The 17,047-nt window shown below is 37.7% G+C and overlaps 1 protein-coding gene across 1 annotated transcript; it reads right to left on the bottom strand.

Annotated features, from left to right (window-relative positions):
- Positions 1 to 381: 381 nt before the first annotated feature.
- Positions 382 to 16,800, bottom strand: slc24a5 (solute carrier family 24 member 5). The gene is made up of 10 exons (XM_041780096.1): positions 16,797 to 16,800; positions 16,644 to 16,691; positions 16,143 to 16,322; positions 10,377 to 10,460; positions 10,057 to 10,160; positions 9,803 to 9,903; positions 6,824 to 7,104; positions 4,944 to 5,153; positions 3,716 to 3,817; positions 382 to 1,065 (listed from the first exon to the last, which is right to left on the bottom strand). The coding sequence occupies exons 1-10, from the start codon at positions 16,798 to 16,800 to the stop codon at positions 743 to 745; spliced, it is 1,437 nt and encodes a 478-aa protein (XP_041636030.1). The 3' UTR covers positions 382 to 742.
- Positions 16,801 to 17,047: the final 247 nt, after the last annotated feature.

The raw sequence follows: 17,047 nt of genomic DNA, 5'->3' as shown, positions 1-17,047 counted from the left end.
ATGGACATTGATTTTATCAGACTTGCTCTCAAACACTTTTAGAAGCTGTTTCACTCTCCACATCTGAGGTTGATGGTAGTTTGTCACTTTTAATTAAACTGGCATTGTTACAAATCTAAGTATAGATCAGTGTCTGGAGTTCATTGTGAGCTTTTAAAAACTGGTTGAAACTGAGGTACTTTTTAACTATTTCAGGAAACACCGAGCGGAAAGTTTTTTGCTTACATTGTGTGGCCTTTTCCACTTTCATCCTCAAAGGCAATGAGGAGCTGCTCATAAAAGCTTATCAGAGGTCACGGTTTTTGTCTTAACTCATCCACTGACTCAAAAAGGACAAGGCCAAATGAGAACAGTTAAAACCTTTATTACTTAACTCTGACTTGTCAGTTCTAGATTTATTTGACCATTGCAGTCACTCCTGAGGCGGCACAGTTTCTGTTTATGGGTCTTGAGTAAGAAGACATCTCAGCACTTGATAGCCAGTCTTCATTTTATGATAAGTCCAGTCTGGAGCACAAACAAGCAAATGATCTTTGGCACATTTCCTCTTACAAAGATCATCCTCTTCATGAGATGTGACCAGCACAAGTCTTTACAGCACACTATCTTTAAAAGCATGTGAGTGGCATCATGCTTCCTTTTCTTGACATATGAAGATTTACAGACTTTTAAACAATTTTGTTGTGTTTCTGGAATGTTAAGTGTCCAAGAAAAACGGCTCCGGTTCTGGGAAGGTCAAATCTCAGTCACCACATAGTCTTATAGGATTATTCCCAATAATCCCCAGCTCATAGAGGATGGACAGAGTGGCAAAGAGGACGTAGCAGAAAAGACAAACTAATCCCAATTTCCAATCCAGCTTCCAGCCATTAATATGAACGGCTACAAACAGGAAGATGATGGATAGGAGGAGTGTGCAGGAAATGAAGACCAGTCCGTTGCTGTTGACATCCACGGGGTTGACGGTGTCCACAAAGGCGGTCTTGATGAACCAGGGCAGGCCCAGGCACAGCATGTCGAACACATTAGAGCCCACGATGTTGGACATGGCCATGTCAGCTTTCCCTGATGACAAGAAAACATGTTTACACCATGACTGCAAGTTTGTTTACTGCAGACATTACATAAATAAAGCAGTGTCATTTACTCTACTAGGGCTGAGTGATATGGAGAGGAGATCTAATCCTGTTTTTCCCCTGCAATATTGCTAATTAACTATTTGTATAGCACCTTTTAAGAAGAGAAGTTTACGAAGTGCTTTGACAATCAGCACAATCACAATTAAGACAAAGCACCATAGCAGAAGCAAAGAACACAAGAAAGACAAAGCCCCAACAACAGAAGAACCCATGAGGACATAACTCATCATAATCATCCTGGGGGACACGTTACAAAGCTCAAAAACATGTCAAGTTAAAAAGACATAGTACCTAGGCATGTAAAATTCTAGAATAAAAACCCAGAATAACCTAGACCAATCCAGGCAACACATGAACCCAACTACATAAAAAGAGACCTGAGGACCAGAAATGTAAGAGCATTTAAAATATTAGGAAGAGACAGACAGGAATAAAACTCGAAGCAGTAAGAATAAAATAAAGCAACTAAAATGTGTAGAGAATAATTAGTCGTAAAACAAAATTAGAAAGGTAGAAACTGTGTCAGTCATAATAATAAAAATCATAATGATGATAAGGTAGAACAGCAAAAAGAGTTAAAAACAATGAGAGGAGAGGGAGGGGTAAAATGCTCTGAAATCAAACAGGAGAAGTGAAGATAAACAGTAGCAATCAGAATCAAACCAGACATAAAATACAAAGCAGAGAAGAGCAGACATAGAAGCTTTAAGGTCAAATTTGTGAAAGAAAAATAGAATTTATCTATTAATCTATAATTTGATTTATTTACCTGCCTTAGTCCTTAGTGATTAAATCACTGATTTGCCCTAGCCAAATACCAATATTTAAGTTTTAAAACAATGAGCAGTCCAATCAGAGTTCCCTTTTTCTCTCACTGTCATAATTTCACGTCTCTTGATGATAATGGGATGAAAGAAGGTGTAATGTTGACAGAAGTTATAAGCTAAAGAATAAAATAATTTAAAGATTAAACATTACAAGAGCTGAAACTGATATCAGTCAACAAGGAGAAAAAAACTAATTCTGCACTTTCAGGACTTTCCGTACATTAGAGCTGTCAGCCAAACAGCAGACTACTCACTTTATTACAGCCAGATACCGTCTTCCTATTGCTGGCTAAACAAAATGAAGACCAACGTGTGACTCCCTTTTCCTGTAGTAAACTTAAAGTAATTTTAGATTAAAAACTGCACCTTGTCCCTTATAACTTACTTCCTTAATGTAAGGAAACTCCTCTTTATATATTCCCTGTGCCTGTTAGTAAGGCTTGTGACAAGTTTTTAACTCTTAGAGTCAATGTGCTTCACAGCAGTAAACATTTGTTTTCATGAGATTGATTACCTTATATGTAATCAAATTCCCACCACAAATTGTTTGAATATACCTTAGACTGCTGGGTAATTAGATGCTAAATGCTCAGAACTTCCTTGGACCACCAGATGCCCTCTAATAACATGTGCCTCACTCTGATAACAGGAACACTGCATGTTATGTTGACTTTGTTCAACTTACATTAATGTCTTTTATATGTGCTCAAAGAAACACTAAAATTTCTACATTTTGGAGAACATCTTTAAAATCAGATTCACATGTAGGCTTTCTTCTTTACTAAAACTGCTCTCTGGTTAAAAAGATAAAAGGTTAACAGATTACAGTCCACAGGAAGGCTGCCATACAGCTGAATGGCTCTTTTTCCTATTAAGTGTCATCCTCGAAATCCTTCACTTGTAATCTCGAGTGCAGTATTAGTACAAAGGGAAATTAGGAAGAAGCAACTGTGACCTAGACTGAGGCAATGTGGAAAGAACAATGCAGCCATCACTGCCCAGAATACATTGCACAATAATACAACCAATATGTGTATCTGTAAGCCCTGCCTTCACCTTTTAATGTACATTTATATTAGTTTATCTGATATCATCATGTATTATTTTATTATTATTCACAGAATAGAAATATAAGTGGTGAGTTTTTTAGTGACTGAAAGAGGGCATTTAAAACCAGTATATTGATGACAGTTAGAGGTAGATCTAAAGTGGGCCTTAAGTCTGCTACACCATGCTGTTTTCCAGTCATATCAGCTGTATGTCTCTTTATGTATAACTTATCCTTCTTAAAAACAAAACAGACGAGTTATGAGACATCACTCCTGGTGCAGTATGTTCCCATAAAGACAGGAACTATTCAAACCCAAATCAAATTTTGAATCAGACTGTAAAGTCTATTTCTGCTGTAACATCATCATATTTACATGGGCCGTGTATGTTCCTTCCAGTTTTTTCCACTTTTGCATTGGCATCATTTTTCAACCATAGAGATTTTTCTTAAGTATCTTTATAAAATTGTTGTGCAAATTACAATTTAGTGCAGGATTGCTGTATTGTGAGATTTGCTGCCTTATTCTCTATCACATTAAGAGTTCTCTTGGATTCAGGTACATTATAAACCAACTTTAAAGGTACCACTTATAGTTTCTAAAAAGGCTGGGTCATCACAGGATATGCATCAAAACAAGAGGTGAGCATCACATATAATATGTATAGAATGATTTTGTTGCCATGGTGCTTATAATTTACCTTCTCTGGCCACCATCACACTGGCCACAGTGTCTGGTATACTGGTTCCAGCAGCGAGTAGAGTGAGTCCCATCACTGTATCAGGAATGCCAAGGGTCTCTCCTGTGGAAGCAAGGAACCAGCCATAAATGTCAGAATCTGCCTCCAAGCTACAGAGTGAACAGTAGCTGATTTAAAAAGTGGTTAATGGGTTAATAAATAATCGCTGGAGGCAGGGCAGCAGCACGGATTGGAGAAATAATGAGGTCATAAGACAAAATTCCCTCAGCAGAACTCTACCAACCTTAGGAAATTTCCATAAGCCTCTAACTGAACTCTGTTGAATGTTTTGAGCAGTTAAAGAATGTATTTTAGGTTTTATTCATCACTAAAAATGTCCTGAACGGTTTCAACTCCATTAGGTGCTGGTAAAATATCTCAGATTTAGCCTGAAAGAATCAGAATGAGCTGTATAAAAACTCACGTTATTCCTGTGTAATCCCTTTAAGTAAACTCTATTTCATGTCACAGTGCACCCCCAAATATGCTGGAAAATCAGTGAGGACATGAGCTTTTGTCAGCAGAACATTGTGGGAAAATTTACTCTCAGTAATCTTAATCTCCACTGGTGCCCGAGTATTAACCACATAGTTTAAGCTTCCAATGGACCATCACACTCCTCCACAATTCAGAGAAATGGGAAAAAATTCCCCATCACATTCTGAGCGGATGTCTCGTACCTGTTTGGTCCCATGCCTTCACTTTCATAACGCTACATTCTTCTCCCACGTGAGCCCATCTGAAGACTACGGCATAATAATCTCATTATACTTCAGTAGACCTACCAGAATCACATGATGAAGCTGCCCTTATAGTCTGATCCTAGGTCAGTTTTATGTCTTTGAGTAAGGGGGGTAGAGCTTCTTTTGAACCCGTGCCTGGGGATAGCTCTGTATACACACGTAGTGCTCACATGATTGTGTTTCCTTCAGGGTGAAACAGACTGTAATCCTGCTGTAGCTAGTAGGGCACATGGCCCGCTGGAGCTCCAGTAACACCCCTGCCTCTTAACTTCGCAGGACAATGGCATCTTAGGAATTAGCCAGCCGACCAACATGTGATTCTACTCTGCAAATGAGACCTTTTTCTCACAAGCTTGAAGCTCTTGTGATCCACTGAGGCCCTGTAAGCGACAAGCGATGGGCTGAGTTACACCTGCTGCTAAAAGATCTTAAAGAAATGATCTTACCCACGACAGTGACCATCCACACCAGGACGTATGTGAAACCTGAGATCCAGACAGCAGACATGAGGAAGGTGATCATGAACCATCTGTTCCAAAACCTTCTCCTGCAGTCAGGGATGGTGAGGAAGAGCAGAGTGATGATGGGCAGAGACAGAACCCAGAGGATGCGTTTCAGGTCGCTCTCAGGCATGGAAAACACGCTTCTTTGCTCTGCTGGGAGACACAAGAAACATGTTAGGAATATATCATCTAAACAGAGATCATGAGGGTCAAACATTAAAGTGAACCCTGCATCCTAAGAGTATTCTTAATGGATTAACATTAATGTCTTTAAACATTAGTGGTGCAGAAAGAAAGATGCTGGATTGTCATGGTTTAAGAAATGCATTGTTCTTATACCCGTGTCTTTCATTGTAAATACTTTGCTAAAACTGCACTCAGGTTAAAATTTAGGCTTAAAGGATGACACTCCATAGGAAAAGCAACTCTGCCATTTGTCATCACTTCCCAGAATGAACTTGACAACAACAGGCGCCTGCATGTGAACATGCTTTTTTTTAGAGCACAAATACAAAATCAGTAATTCTTGTCTGGCTTGTGGCTCCTTTCCAGCCAGTCTATCCCCCACTTTTTTTGTTTTAAAGATTTCTTTCGGGGCTTTTATTGCCTTTATTTGGACGGAGCATAGAGCTGGAAATAGGAATGTGAGAATGAGGAAAAACATGCAGAGAAAACCACAGTCCAGACCTAAATCTGGGCTGGCAGTGAACATGGGACACGACCAAACCACTAGGCCATCTTTGCCCACACTCCCCCATTGCGTGGACATATATTTTACAATTGTCTGAGAAACCTCCCATAGAAAGTGTATGGGAAGAGCAAGACTTTCCAAAAAATTCTTGTGTGGTGATTGGACGAATGTTCTTTCCATCACATTTATGACGAGCCAATCAGAGCACATGCAAAAACATCTCTGCTAAAAGAAGCTTTCAGTGAGGCTCTTTGCTTTTGTTTTGATAAAGAAATGTGGTCGAGATCTGATAAAACTACAGCTTGCTTACAGCTACATCAGCTGCTGTATACTGATTTGCACTACATCCCTCCATCCCTCCGTAACAAATGTAGATTCCTACTCAAGCATGTCAACAGAAGAGTGAAAACAAATTTTATTTCAGATTTATTTTGGAGCTTTTTGGCCTTTATTTTTGAAATTGGGTAGTAAATAGAGCCAGAGTTGAATAATAAAGTTGGGAAAGACATGTGGTGAAAGAACCACAGGCCAGACTTGAACCCGGGCCGCCCGTGTGCATAGGGTGCAAACTAACCATCTAGGCCAGCTGTGCCCCCAAAACACCTTTTCCATCATGAAAAGCTTTCATTGCTGTTTTTCTGCATTTTTCCTAAGGAAATGTGGTCCAGGGCTGATAAAACTGCTGCCATACTATTGCTACAACTTAGCTTACTGCTACACTAACCGCAGCCATTGTTATTGGCTCACAGTACAAACTAACCCCACCCATAGCTACCACCTCCTTTTCCTCAAATTATGCTGATTGGTCTGCATGCACAAACACTGTAGATCATAGCTTTGCAAAACAGCCTTTAAAATCCATCTGTTTGCATGGTTATATAATAGCAGGTGTGTTTCCAAACAGGAAGTGAATTACTCTTAGTTTAAGACTGCAGAAAAATCCAAAATGACACAAAACAGTTTTAAATGTAAAAAAGGGGATTTCAAAAATGCAAGAAATTAGTAGGGATTAAAAAGAACTGGCTTATATGAATATCTCTTGATATGCAGGGTGTTTTTTGGAGAGTTAAACATCATGCAAGCAGATATTTCATGGATAAATACTGAAAACAACAGAGCTTTTGTGTTCTACCTTCAGGAATCTCATTGAGGCCGTGCAGGCTGAGAGACATGTGAGAGTATCCTGAGTCATCCTGGAAGATCCCACTATCTGTCCTGGAGCGACTGTGCACTCGGAGATGGGTGTCATCGTTCCAGCCCATCAGAGGCTGTATCTCCGTCTTGGAGGTTTCCCTAGCCACACAGGTGCAGCACGGGCTGATTTTCCTCAGGACAAACTCGCTGATGTTAAGGTCGAAGCACAGGACCACGATGTAGAGGATGTAGACCAACAACAGACAGGCAGCATCATACCTGTAACAACAACACACTTTGAAGTTACAATATTAACTTAATTAATAGTTCAAACCAGCTTTTTTCAATCAGGAAGCTACCTTCAAGATGCACTGAATTCAACCAAGAACTAGTATGAATATGCAGCCCATTTAGAGATGCACTGATATGCTGACATCTGCAGATTAATTTTAGTCATTACTGATACTGATGTTTAAATGTAGTTCAAACCTAACACTTCAGTCCTTTAAAAACACAATAAAAAGATTGAGGATGAACAAAGAAAAAAAACCTCAGTCCTTTAAAATGTAAATTATGATGATGAAAAATTCAGCTGATGTAGGATTATTGATCCAGCCTAAAACTCCATCAATGTCTGTGTTTGTAAGGCCAATAATTACTGCTAATATAAGCAGATTTTTATAGCCAAGATATCAGTTTTAAATACTGGCTTAAATTTTCATATCTGCAGATACAGATAAATAACTTTTTTCAGCTAATATATAAATTAATATTAATTTTCTATTATACATTTTGACAGAGGCGACTTGAGATTTTTCACATTTTTAAAGGGTTCCTTGAAAGAAACAAAAAGGTTGAAAAATGCAGGTCCAAATACAAGGCTTCACTAACTCCATTGACAGAGCTTTCAACCATAATCCCGTGGTCTACTTAAGAGAAAGGAGCCTGTTATTCTGTCTACAGGTGACCTAAGTACAGGACCTTTTTATCATGTGATAGTGTCTGAACAGCTTTACTGCAGAAGGCTGAAGAATAATGCTAAAGGCTTCAGTTCAGACGTAACGTCTGACATGGACTTTGTTTTAAGAAACTTTACCACAGAGTATGAATATTTTTATTCATGCTAAGTGTAAAGTATGCTGTTTTTATTTAAAAACTTCATTCTATAAAAAGCTGAAAAAGTTTTATCAAGAGGGTTAAAACCTACATTTTAATTTACGATAATAGAAAACTGCTTCAGTGTGTCATTTTTGTCTTTTATATCTTGACTATGTGACTTGAGTCATTTTACCACAAACAGCTGTATACATTATATATACAGACACCACATTCACCCACTGCTACGATCCATCAGCCTGTCAGCCATATTGGTGGTGGCAGGTCCACTGCATAAGCAAATACAAGTAGAAATGGAACCTGTTAGTTTTCTGAAAATTTGCATTAAACTGACTTCAGTAAATCATTTTATATTCAGTGATTTATGTCATAGTAAATACAAATAAAGAGTGCCAGGAAAGAGACTGCAAATTTTGTTGATTTGGTATCTGCTTTGGTCCACAGCCGCTTACAGGCATATATACATATACAGCAACTTAATATTTCTAAGAAATAATCCTGATTCGTGGAGTATTCCTTTCATTATTTCACTGCTAAGAGAAAAGAAAACAGACAGTGTTTTCGATGTACAAAGCTCAATCATTTTTAAACATATTTTTTGGGGGCATTTTATGACTTTATTTATGGAGGAAAACAGGGATGAGAGAGTGGAGGAGTGGCATACAGAAAGAAGACCTCAGTCTTTTTTTGTCATTCTTAGTACTAAAAACATAAAAATAATTGACTAGCTAAATCAGTTGAATATAAACATCAGTGATTTTCATTCAGAAGACTCAGTTTGCCTGTCAAGCCCTATTCACACTTGCACAAAACTCCTGGAGATTTCCTTCAATTACCAGGGAAAGCTGCATGCAAGACACAGAAAGCAGAGTTTTTAACCCCAGTTTTATTCTGAAATTTCCCTGATATTCCCCTTGAATTTTTCCCTCTCCATCCCTACAATGACAGACATAAAAACTGCAGGATGGCTTCGTGCAGCAAAGGGCAAGTGAGACATGCAGGTGAGGAGTATTTACTGGGTTGCATTTCTAAAAAAAGCTTCAGCCAAAGGAAGATTAGGGTAGGGGAAAATACCAGGGAAGCTTACAGGTAAATTTCAGGGTAAAGTCAGGGTTGAAATCCCTGCTGATTGCCTTCACACATGCAACTCTTCCAGGGTAAATTCTGGAGTTTTGTGCAAGCGTGCATAGGGCTTTCTCCCCCATTTTGATGATGAATCTTTTGCCCCTTTTCAATCTTGAAATGTTTGGACTTGCTTTTCCCTGTCCCTAAAAGCAGAAAGGTTTCTTGCAGTTGTCTTTCCATCAAGTGGAGGAGTGGGCTAGGAGAATCACTAGGGGGATAGCAGCGCAAAATGCAGGGTCAAGTCCTGGTCAAAAAACTAATTCACACATACAGTTAACCCTGATAAATGTAAGAAACTGTTTTTTGCAAGGCCCCAGTCTCCTGTTTAATGGTGAATCTATTTCTTTTATTTTTGAAGGTATCTTTTTCCACACATTATATTCAGCAGCACTATTGATAGCATTTTGGATTTCCATCCCCAGTTTTATTTTACTGTAAATGGTGTATTTTAGCTTTACCTTGCTTCATATCTTCATCAGGATAAAGCCGTGCTATTTCTAAGTTTGCTATAACCAAATTGGAGCGTTTCAACATCATAAAAAGTCATAAACAGATAAATACTACAGCACTTTACTGTGTTTATGATGTGAGCCATTTATCGATCTGCCCTGTCATTGCTATAAAAGGATCAGTGACACAATGTACTGTACAACTCGGCTGTTTTGTGATTCATTTTATTTGTTCTTTTCCCTGTCACAGGCTGTAATGAGCAGCAAATTTGGTTTCTTTTACTCACCAGTAAACCTTGTTATCACAGATGATGGCAATAACAGCAGCGACACTAATGCCGTATGCCAGGCAGTCCCTGAACAGTGGCCAGCAGGTGAGCCGGCCAGCCTGATGAAGGAAAATAAAGATAAATATTTCACAGCTTATACAACACCGTGTACACAGTGACTCTTCTGCTTTGACCCAGTTAAGCTCTTATGTACAGGTAGTTATGGTTGATATTTGTCAGATTGTTATCAGTGATAAGATGTCAGGATGTACCATAGAGGCCAAGAGTCCACAAGCAGCACAGATTCCTAGCAGGTTGTAGACGGCTGATCCAACGATGGTGCTGATCCCAATGTCTCCCTTTGTCACAAACACACCTGATGAAAAAGCACATCTTAGCTGTGATGTCAGAGATGGTGTGGCTGATATAAGAGAGGATAAATGAGCTTAAAGAAAGGTCACTGTCTCTTTTTGCTCCTATGTGGTTTCTAAGTCAGTTCATCATGTTAGAAGAGGTCATGGTGATGCTAAAGTCTGCCACCCTTTGGTATTAGAGGCTGTTACAGTGATTCTAATTTTAATGTATTTATTACCCAGAAAGGCTGTGACCAGTTCAGGTGCAGAACTCCCGGCTGCCATAAATGTTGCTCCTGCTACGTCCTGAGATAGCCCGAGACCTGAGGATGACACGAAAACACAGAGAATACATAACAGCTTATGTAAAAGACACACCTGGTGGTACGCATTCAAGTCAACATAAACCAGTGGTTCCCAACTGGTTTAGCCTTGGGACCCACCACTACTTCCTTTATGAGACATCTTGACCCAAATACCATTAACTTTCCACCTTTCAGACTCATATTATGAAAGATCTTGCAGTTTGGACCTAAGATGAAACAAAAACAAATAACTAGTCAGTGTCTTTAGATTCAAATGTTCATAGATTAAGTCACATTTGAGTTATTTTTGACTTTTATAGTTTTAGTCAAGATTCAGTCAACAAAAACTCAAAAACATTTTAGTCCAGTTTTAGTCAATAATAAGTCCTTACATTTTACTCAACCATTAGTAATGCATTTACTTTCCATAAAAGGTAATGCCTGCATGTCACAAAAATTTAAACAGACGTTTCAATGACATTTTGATCTTTATCAGGTCTGATTGTCTGACTTTATTTTCTTAACCCATGGAGGATGAGGCCACTTTTATGGTTATTTTGACTGTGTTAATGCTCACAACATACGTTTTCAAGGGTTATTTTTTTAATAGAATTTTAAAAAATTTTATATCAGAAGCTGTAAAAGGTCACTACTTGTATCGAGGTTTTCGTTACCAAAAAGGCCCCCTAGAAACCCATTAAAACCCAAAGTTTTGATCCTCAAGCCATCACAGAAAGTTTTTCTGTTTGTCACTAAACTCAGCCATTTTCCCATACTAGGAATGAGGGGAAATTGCATGTTTTTCCCTGCTTTCCTATAGGGGGCACTATTGTTACAATCTATTAAAATCCTAAAATTTAAAAAAAGCAAACAAATATTGTTCATTATTCAAATATTCTGGGCTTTTTTAATCCCCTCCAAGGAAATCCAACTTGCATTTATTATATGAAATATTTCAATTTGTTTATGTTTTTTACTTTCCAAATTTCAGGGTATTTTGCACTTAAACTGGCACTGAAAAGGTAAAATTCCCCCAAATTATTACAAATTTGATATGTATAATCAGGTCTGACCTTGATTTACAAAATAATGCAGAAAAACTGGAAAAAAATTATTAAATATTTTGTTTTGTAACTGGTATTTATATATGGTGTCCATGTCTGGCCACTTACACCCTGAATAAAAAAGTAAAGTCAAAGTTGTTGGTCACTTGTAACATACTCAATACTGTGATAATCCCCTTCAAGGAAATTCAGTAATTTTTCTGGTTGGTTATGTATACCCCAATTTTTAGTCACCTATACCCGAGTCTAACAGTTCATAAAATTCTGACACTGAAAAACACTAATAACACATAAAAATGAAAGTTATTACCTAGTATTAACACATTCAAGGCTGTAATATTCGCATTCAAGGAAATTCAATGGATTTGAAAATGAATATATATATTTTTTTACTGCCACTTATGTATGGCAGCCATTTTTGTCCACTTACACCCTGAGTGTAGCAACTGGTGAAAACTTTGAGATGGAAAAATAGTACTGCATGAAAATCTAAGTAGTAACCCTGGGAGGACATGTTGGCATACACTTTATCTTCTTTACCAAGAAAACAGGTAAATATTGCTTGTTTTGAAGAGATCCTGAGAAATCACACATGGTCAAAACAAGCTTTGTCATTCCAAGAAATCTTAATAGATAAGTTAAGCGCTTGAGAAAACAACCACAGTTTCCTTGTTATGATGGGAAAACAAATAAAATAAGATACAGGAGTATGGATTATTTGCGACCCACTTTTAAGTCTTGACCCACCAGTTGAGAACCACTAGCATTGGCAGTAATAACCATTCAGTGATGTCTTACTAATACTGCAGGTGTGATATTTGATCACACCTGCTGTAAAGTACTTTCAACTGCTTCGTACATCAGCAGTGCTTCCCCCTGCTTTTAATGCTGCTGTAATCACCTTTTTCCACCCAAAAATGCAGTAATGCTCAGACTTTGCTTGCTCAGGTTTATATAACCTCATTATCGGCTGTTTTTCTCGGACTGATTTCATTTCTAAAAAAAGATGTTTGTGTTTTGACCAGTTGGTCAAACAAAACAAAACCTTTCTACCCTTTACCTTCCTCTGGTTGTCTTTTTATTGTTCTTATTGCTTATTATGCTATTTTTCCTATTTCTATCTTTTGTTCAAAGCTTTTAAGAGTTATTTCACATGTCTGGGTTGTTTATGGCAGTTTGTATGGGTTCTTTTGCTTGTAGTGGTGTTACTGGCCTTCACTGGTTAGGTTATGGTGTATCATTGACATAGCATTAAGCATTCAAATGCTATATATGAACATAAAGACGATCAACTGGGTGACTGTGTTATCTTCCTGCTTTTACACATCACCTAAAAAAGTGGATTTGTTAGTATTTTGTGACAGCACTTTTCAGATTTTTTAAATATCACTGGCCTCATTTACTGACATATTCCTAAGATTTTTCTTAAATTTAATCTTTTGGGACCATCTTGAAAACAAGATGATTCATCTCAAGGGGCTATCCCTTTAAAAGAAAGTATCTAAGAGAGACTCACTCTTAAACTGGTGAATTCTTCACGCCTGTGCTCTTAAATTGATCAACCGAAGGAGTTTGGAAGCTGGAAGCAGTTGCACATTTCTCCTGATTAGCAAAGAGAAACACGCCCCTTTTATGCCCATATAAGGGCATGAGACTGCAGGGCAGTGTGGAAACACAGAAGGCACACAGGATTAAGATAAGAAGAAGCAGCAAATTAATATGAACTATAAAAACAATCACAATACTTAGAATATGTTGACAGTTCTAAAGTGGATGTAGTGCTGCTTCCAAATGACACCAAAAGAGGAAGATTCAAGTATATTTGTAGCACAAGTAGTGGATTTTAGACATGTGCAACAAACATATTAAATGGATGAAATCACTGGTTTAGGCCATGCTTTCATCAAAAATGGCATGTATCATGCTTGAAAAAGAAAGACATGCATTCCAGACAAGTAAAAAAAAAAAAAAAAAAAAAAAAAAAGGTTAAATCGGCAGGGCTGTTATTTTTTCTTAGTGGGCATGATTTGATTAAAACATACAATCATGTATCATTATTTCTGCACCTTTATACCTGCTGATGCACACATACCTGTGTGTGAAGAAAGGCTTTTATTATTTTATCATGACAAAAATTTAGATTTATGCTATAAATATGAACATATCTTTGAATAATACTTCATCATACTGAAGCCAAGCATTTGTGCATATGATTTAATCATATAAAAAGTTAAACTGATCAATAATAAAGGCAGTAAAATAGAATTTAAAATGATATCTTGCACATTTGAGTGCTAATGAGTTCAAAAATAGAAATACTATCCTGCCATATCATCACATGAATGTTGGTAAGGGTGCTCTTGAAAATCACAGATAAGAAAACTTTGGTGAATTTCAGACTTCTCTTAAAAACTGTGTAACAGGGCTATAAGAGTAAATTTCTTCTTAAGAATGGTTGGTGAATGAAGCTCAGTTTTGCTGGGATTCTTTTAAAAGCATTAGGGGTTTCGTTGGTACTACATGTGCATTTTGTATGTGCATGCATATTATTTTAATCATTAGAAATAGAATCTTTTCCACAAATGAAGAGAAGAACTATCATGAAACTTAAATCCCTCTCTTTGTTGCTGTTTTTGTGTCTTTCCATCTTATTAAATCACAATGTTTAGACTTTAATAACATTGTTTTAGTAATTTTTTATGTTAATTTTGTGGATTTTCAAATAGCTGAATAAAGAACGAATTCACTGGAAAATAATCTCCAGATTATTTGGTTGTGGAAACATGAAGTTGGAGCCCTGGTAAAGTTCATAAGTACATTGCTAAAACACAGCACCAACACTTTGGAAAACAATCATTTCCTTTGCAAATAAAAGCCTTTGAATCTGTCAAAAGTGATGCACAGCAGGTGTAATGAGAGGACTTTTGCAAGCTCTACAAGTTTTTGTTTTCCACATACAAGCACTACAATGTCTGCAAAGCCATAACATTGAAGGGCTGCCCACATGGCCACTGTAGCTTCAACATATAAAGTTTCCTAAATACCATTCTTGAAGTTAGCTTCCAATTTAAACTAGTGAAATCAGGATCAGATATTCGTACCTGTCAGTAGATTTGTTTAGCAGCCAGCGGGACCATAACACCCATTATGACACACTGATTACAAAACACATGTTACATGAAACAACCCAATAGAGAGAAGGAAAAGTATTCTGAACCTAAAACATGATAACACCCCTAAAAGTGAGACAGTATACTAAAGGTGCTCAAGGTTCTACCAATCACGGCCTAAAAAGATTAAAAAAATAAATAACCTCTTATTTAAGCCAGGGTTTAAACAGGTTAGAGACTTAAATGAATGAAGTGTGGGGAAAATATGGCTCCAGCTTTTTTCAGTTTATTGCTAGAAGCAGGAACAAAGCTGTTTTTGTAACGCGTCTTCTGCATCTTTGGTAGTAAGCGGGGATGCTGTGGCTCACTCATCAGCTGACTGGAACATTAGTCTCAATTGTTATGACAGTACAGAGACACAGTTAAAAATACCCTGTGAGTTTAAGCAGCCATGAATCCTTATTTGTATACTTTATTTTGATTTATCATTTTACACTGCTTTAGATCATTGCTGTTCATATGATGATGTAATGATTCCCATCAGCTCTTAAGAAAACACAGACATGCACTGGTGGACTCATAGGAGGGAAGGGGGGACAATCACTCACCTTACTGCCCTAATGTTTACAAAATCACCACAAAGTGCACTCTTGTATGCCACTATGGTAGAAAACACGATAAAGCGCCACCTTTTGGTGCTTTCTCAGTGAATATAACGGGCCAAAGTGCACATAAAAGAGCCAGCTTAATCATCGAAATCTGACAAAATGCCCTCTTAAGTGCCCTCCTGATCAACAAATTCTGACAAGGTGCCTTCTTAATGGACAAAATCTGTGCCCTCTAATTAGACAAAGTTTGACAAATTGTTTTTTAAGTGTCCTCTAAATAGACAAAATTTATCAATTTTCTCTTTTAAGTGCTTTCTTTTTGAAAAAATCTGACAAAGTGCCAATTTAAACAGCCCTTTTTTTAAAAGACAAATTTGACAAAGGGCTGTTTAAATTGCCCTCTTAATAAACAAAAATGTGACAAATTGCCCTCTTAAGTGCCTTCCAAAGAGATTAAATTGGCAAATTTCTGCATTATGTGCCTCAAAATAGACAAAATTGACAAGATGCCCTCTAAGTGGACATTATATGACAAAGTGGCTCTAGTCTGCCTTTTAATTGGACAACTGATGATGAATTGCCCCCCATGCTGCTCTTCCAGTAGACAATAAGTGATGAATTGTCACTTAGCTTGTCCTCTAATAGGCTGGGTCTTCTCTCAGTGGATGAAACCACATGTTTACAAGTGAAGAAGATACAATAAAGTGCTATACGCTCATTTTCAACAACAGCCTCCCTTGTCTATCTTTGTTAAATCAACTGGATATTTCACTATAAATAAAACTGTTAGTGACACCTTTTTGAAAGATGGTGTCCCACTGCACACGGCAGATGCCTTTTTTAGCATTTTCCCTCCTGCCTCTCAAACATCCTAAGTCCGTCACTGTAGACGAACACAAAACATTTCACGTCACTTACGGTCGCTGATCACTTCCAAAGATGGCAGAAAGTAGTCATCGCAGACTATCGCCACAGCCAGGAGCATGTAGAAAATAAGCATGAAATAGATGACGAGGCCTCCATCCTTCCTCTCCTGCAGAGTGAAGAAGCCTTCAGGAAACTCGGTGGTCTGTGGTGAGATGCAGTCTGTCTCATTCTCTGAAACACAAATACATCATTGATGAAGCCTGGACCAACCAGCCTGCTCTGTAGCACAGAAAAGAGCCTGCTTCATAATCTCTTCATGGCCGTTTCATGGTATTTCATGGCAATTAGACATGAGGGTTAACTGAGCAAACATCGTCACAGCTGGCGAACCACAATTGATTTCACTGCTTTAAAATACAAAAAAACTTGGAAACTACTATAATCAATGAATAGAATCAAATAAAGAGGGTTGGAGAGAAGCAGTGAGATTAAAACAGCCATAAAGACGTCAAAAGCAGGCACTAAAATGATTCAAACATCTGATTTTCTTACCAACATCCCTTCGCACCCTGGCTGGGTGGCTTTCCTGAGCTGTTTTTGCTGTAAATGATACAAGATGAACTGAGCAATACAAAAATATTACAAATCCTAAAAAGTAAGGTATAAAATCTTTCCTCCTCTTCTTCTGTAGACCTGCAGTCTTACTCATGGCCATTTAAATCAAGAAAAAAGTGAAATTATCAGTTATTCCAAGGAGTCATATGTTTCTTTAAGTCTAGCAAGTTTGCAAAGATTTAATTTGAGCTAAAGCTGCTTGTAACCGCTGCATCTAACACTACTCTACGACTACAAGACGCAAATAAAGAGATTATAGGGGGGAGAAAGCATCTTTTAAGGGCTGGCGCTACCAAGTGTGGGGGATCACGAGTTGTGAGGCATTCCAGTCAACTTGAACA

The sequence above is a fragment of the Cheilinus undulatus genome, linkage group 1 (genome assembly GCF_018320785.1).
Source record: "Cheilinus undulatus linkage group 1, ASM1832078v1, whole genome shotgun sequence".
NCBI lineage: Eukaryota > Metazoa > Chordata > Actinopteri > Labriformes > Labridae > Cheilinus > Cheilinus undulatus.
Note: the sequence above shows the minus strand (reverse complement) of the source record. Positions and strands in the feature narration are given on the sequence as shown.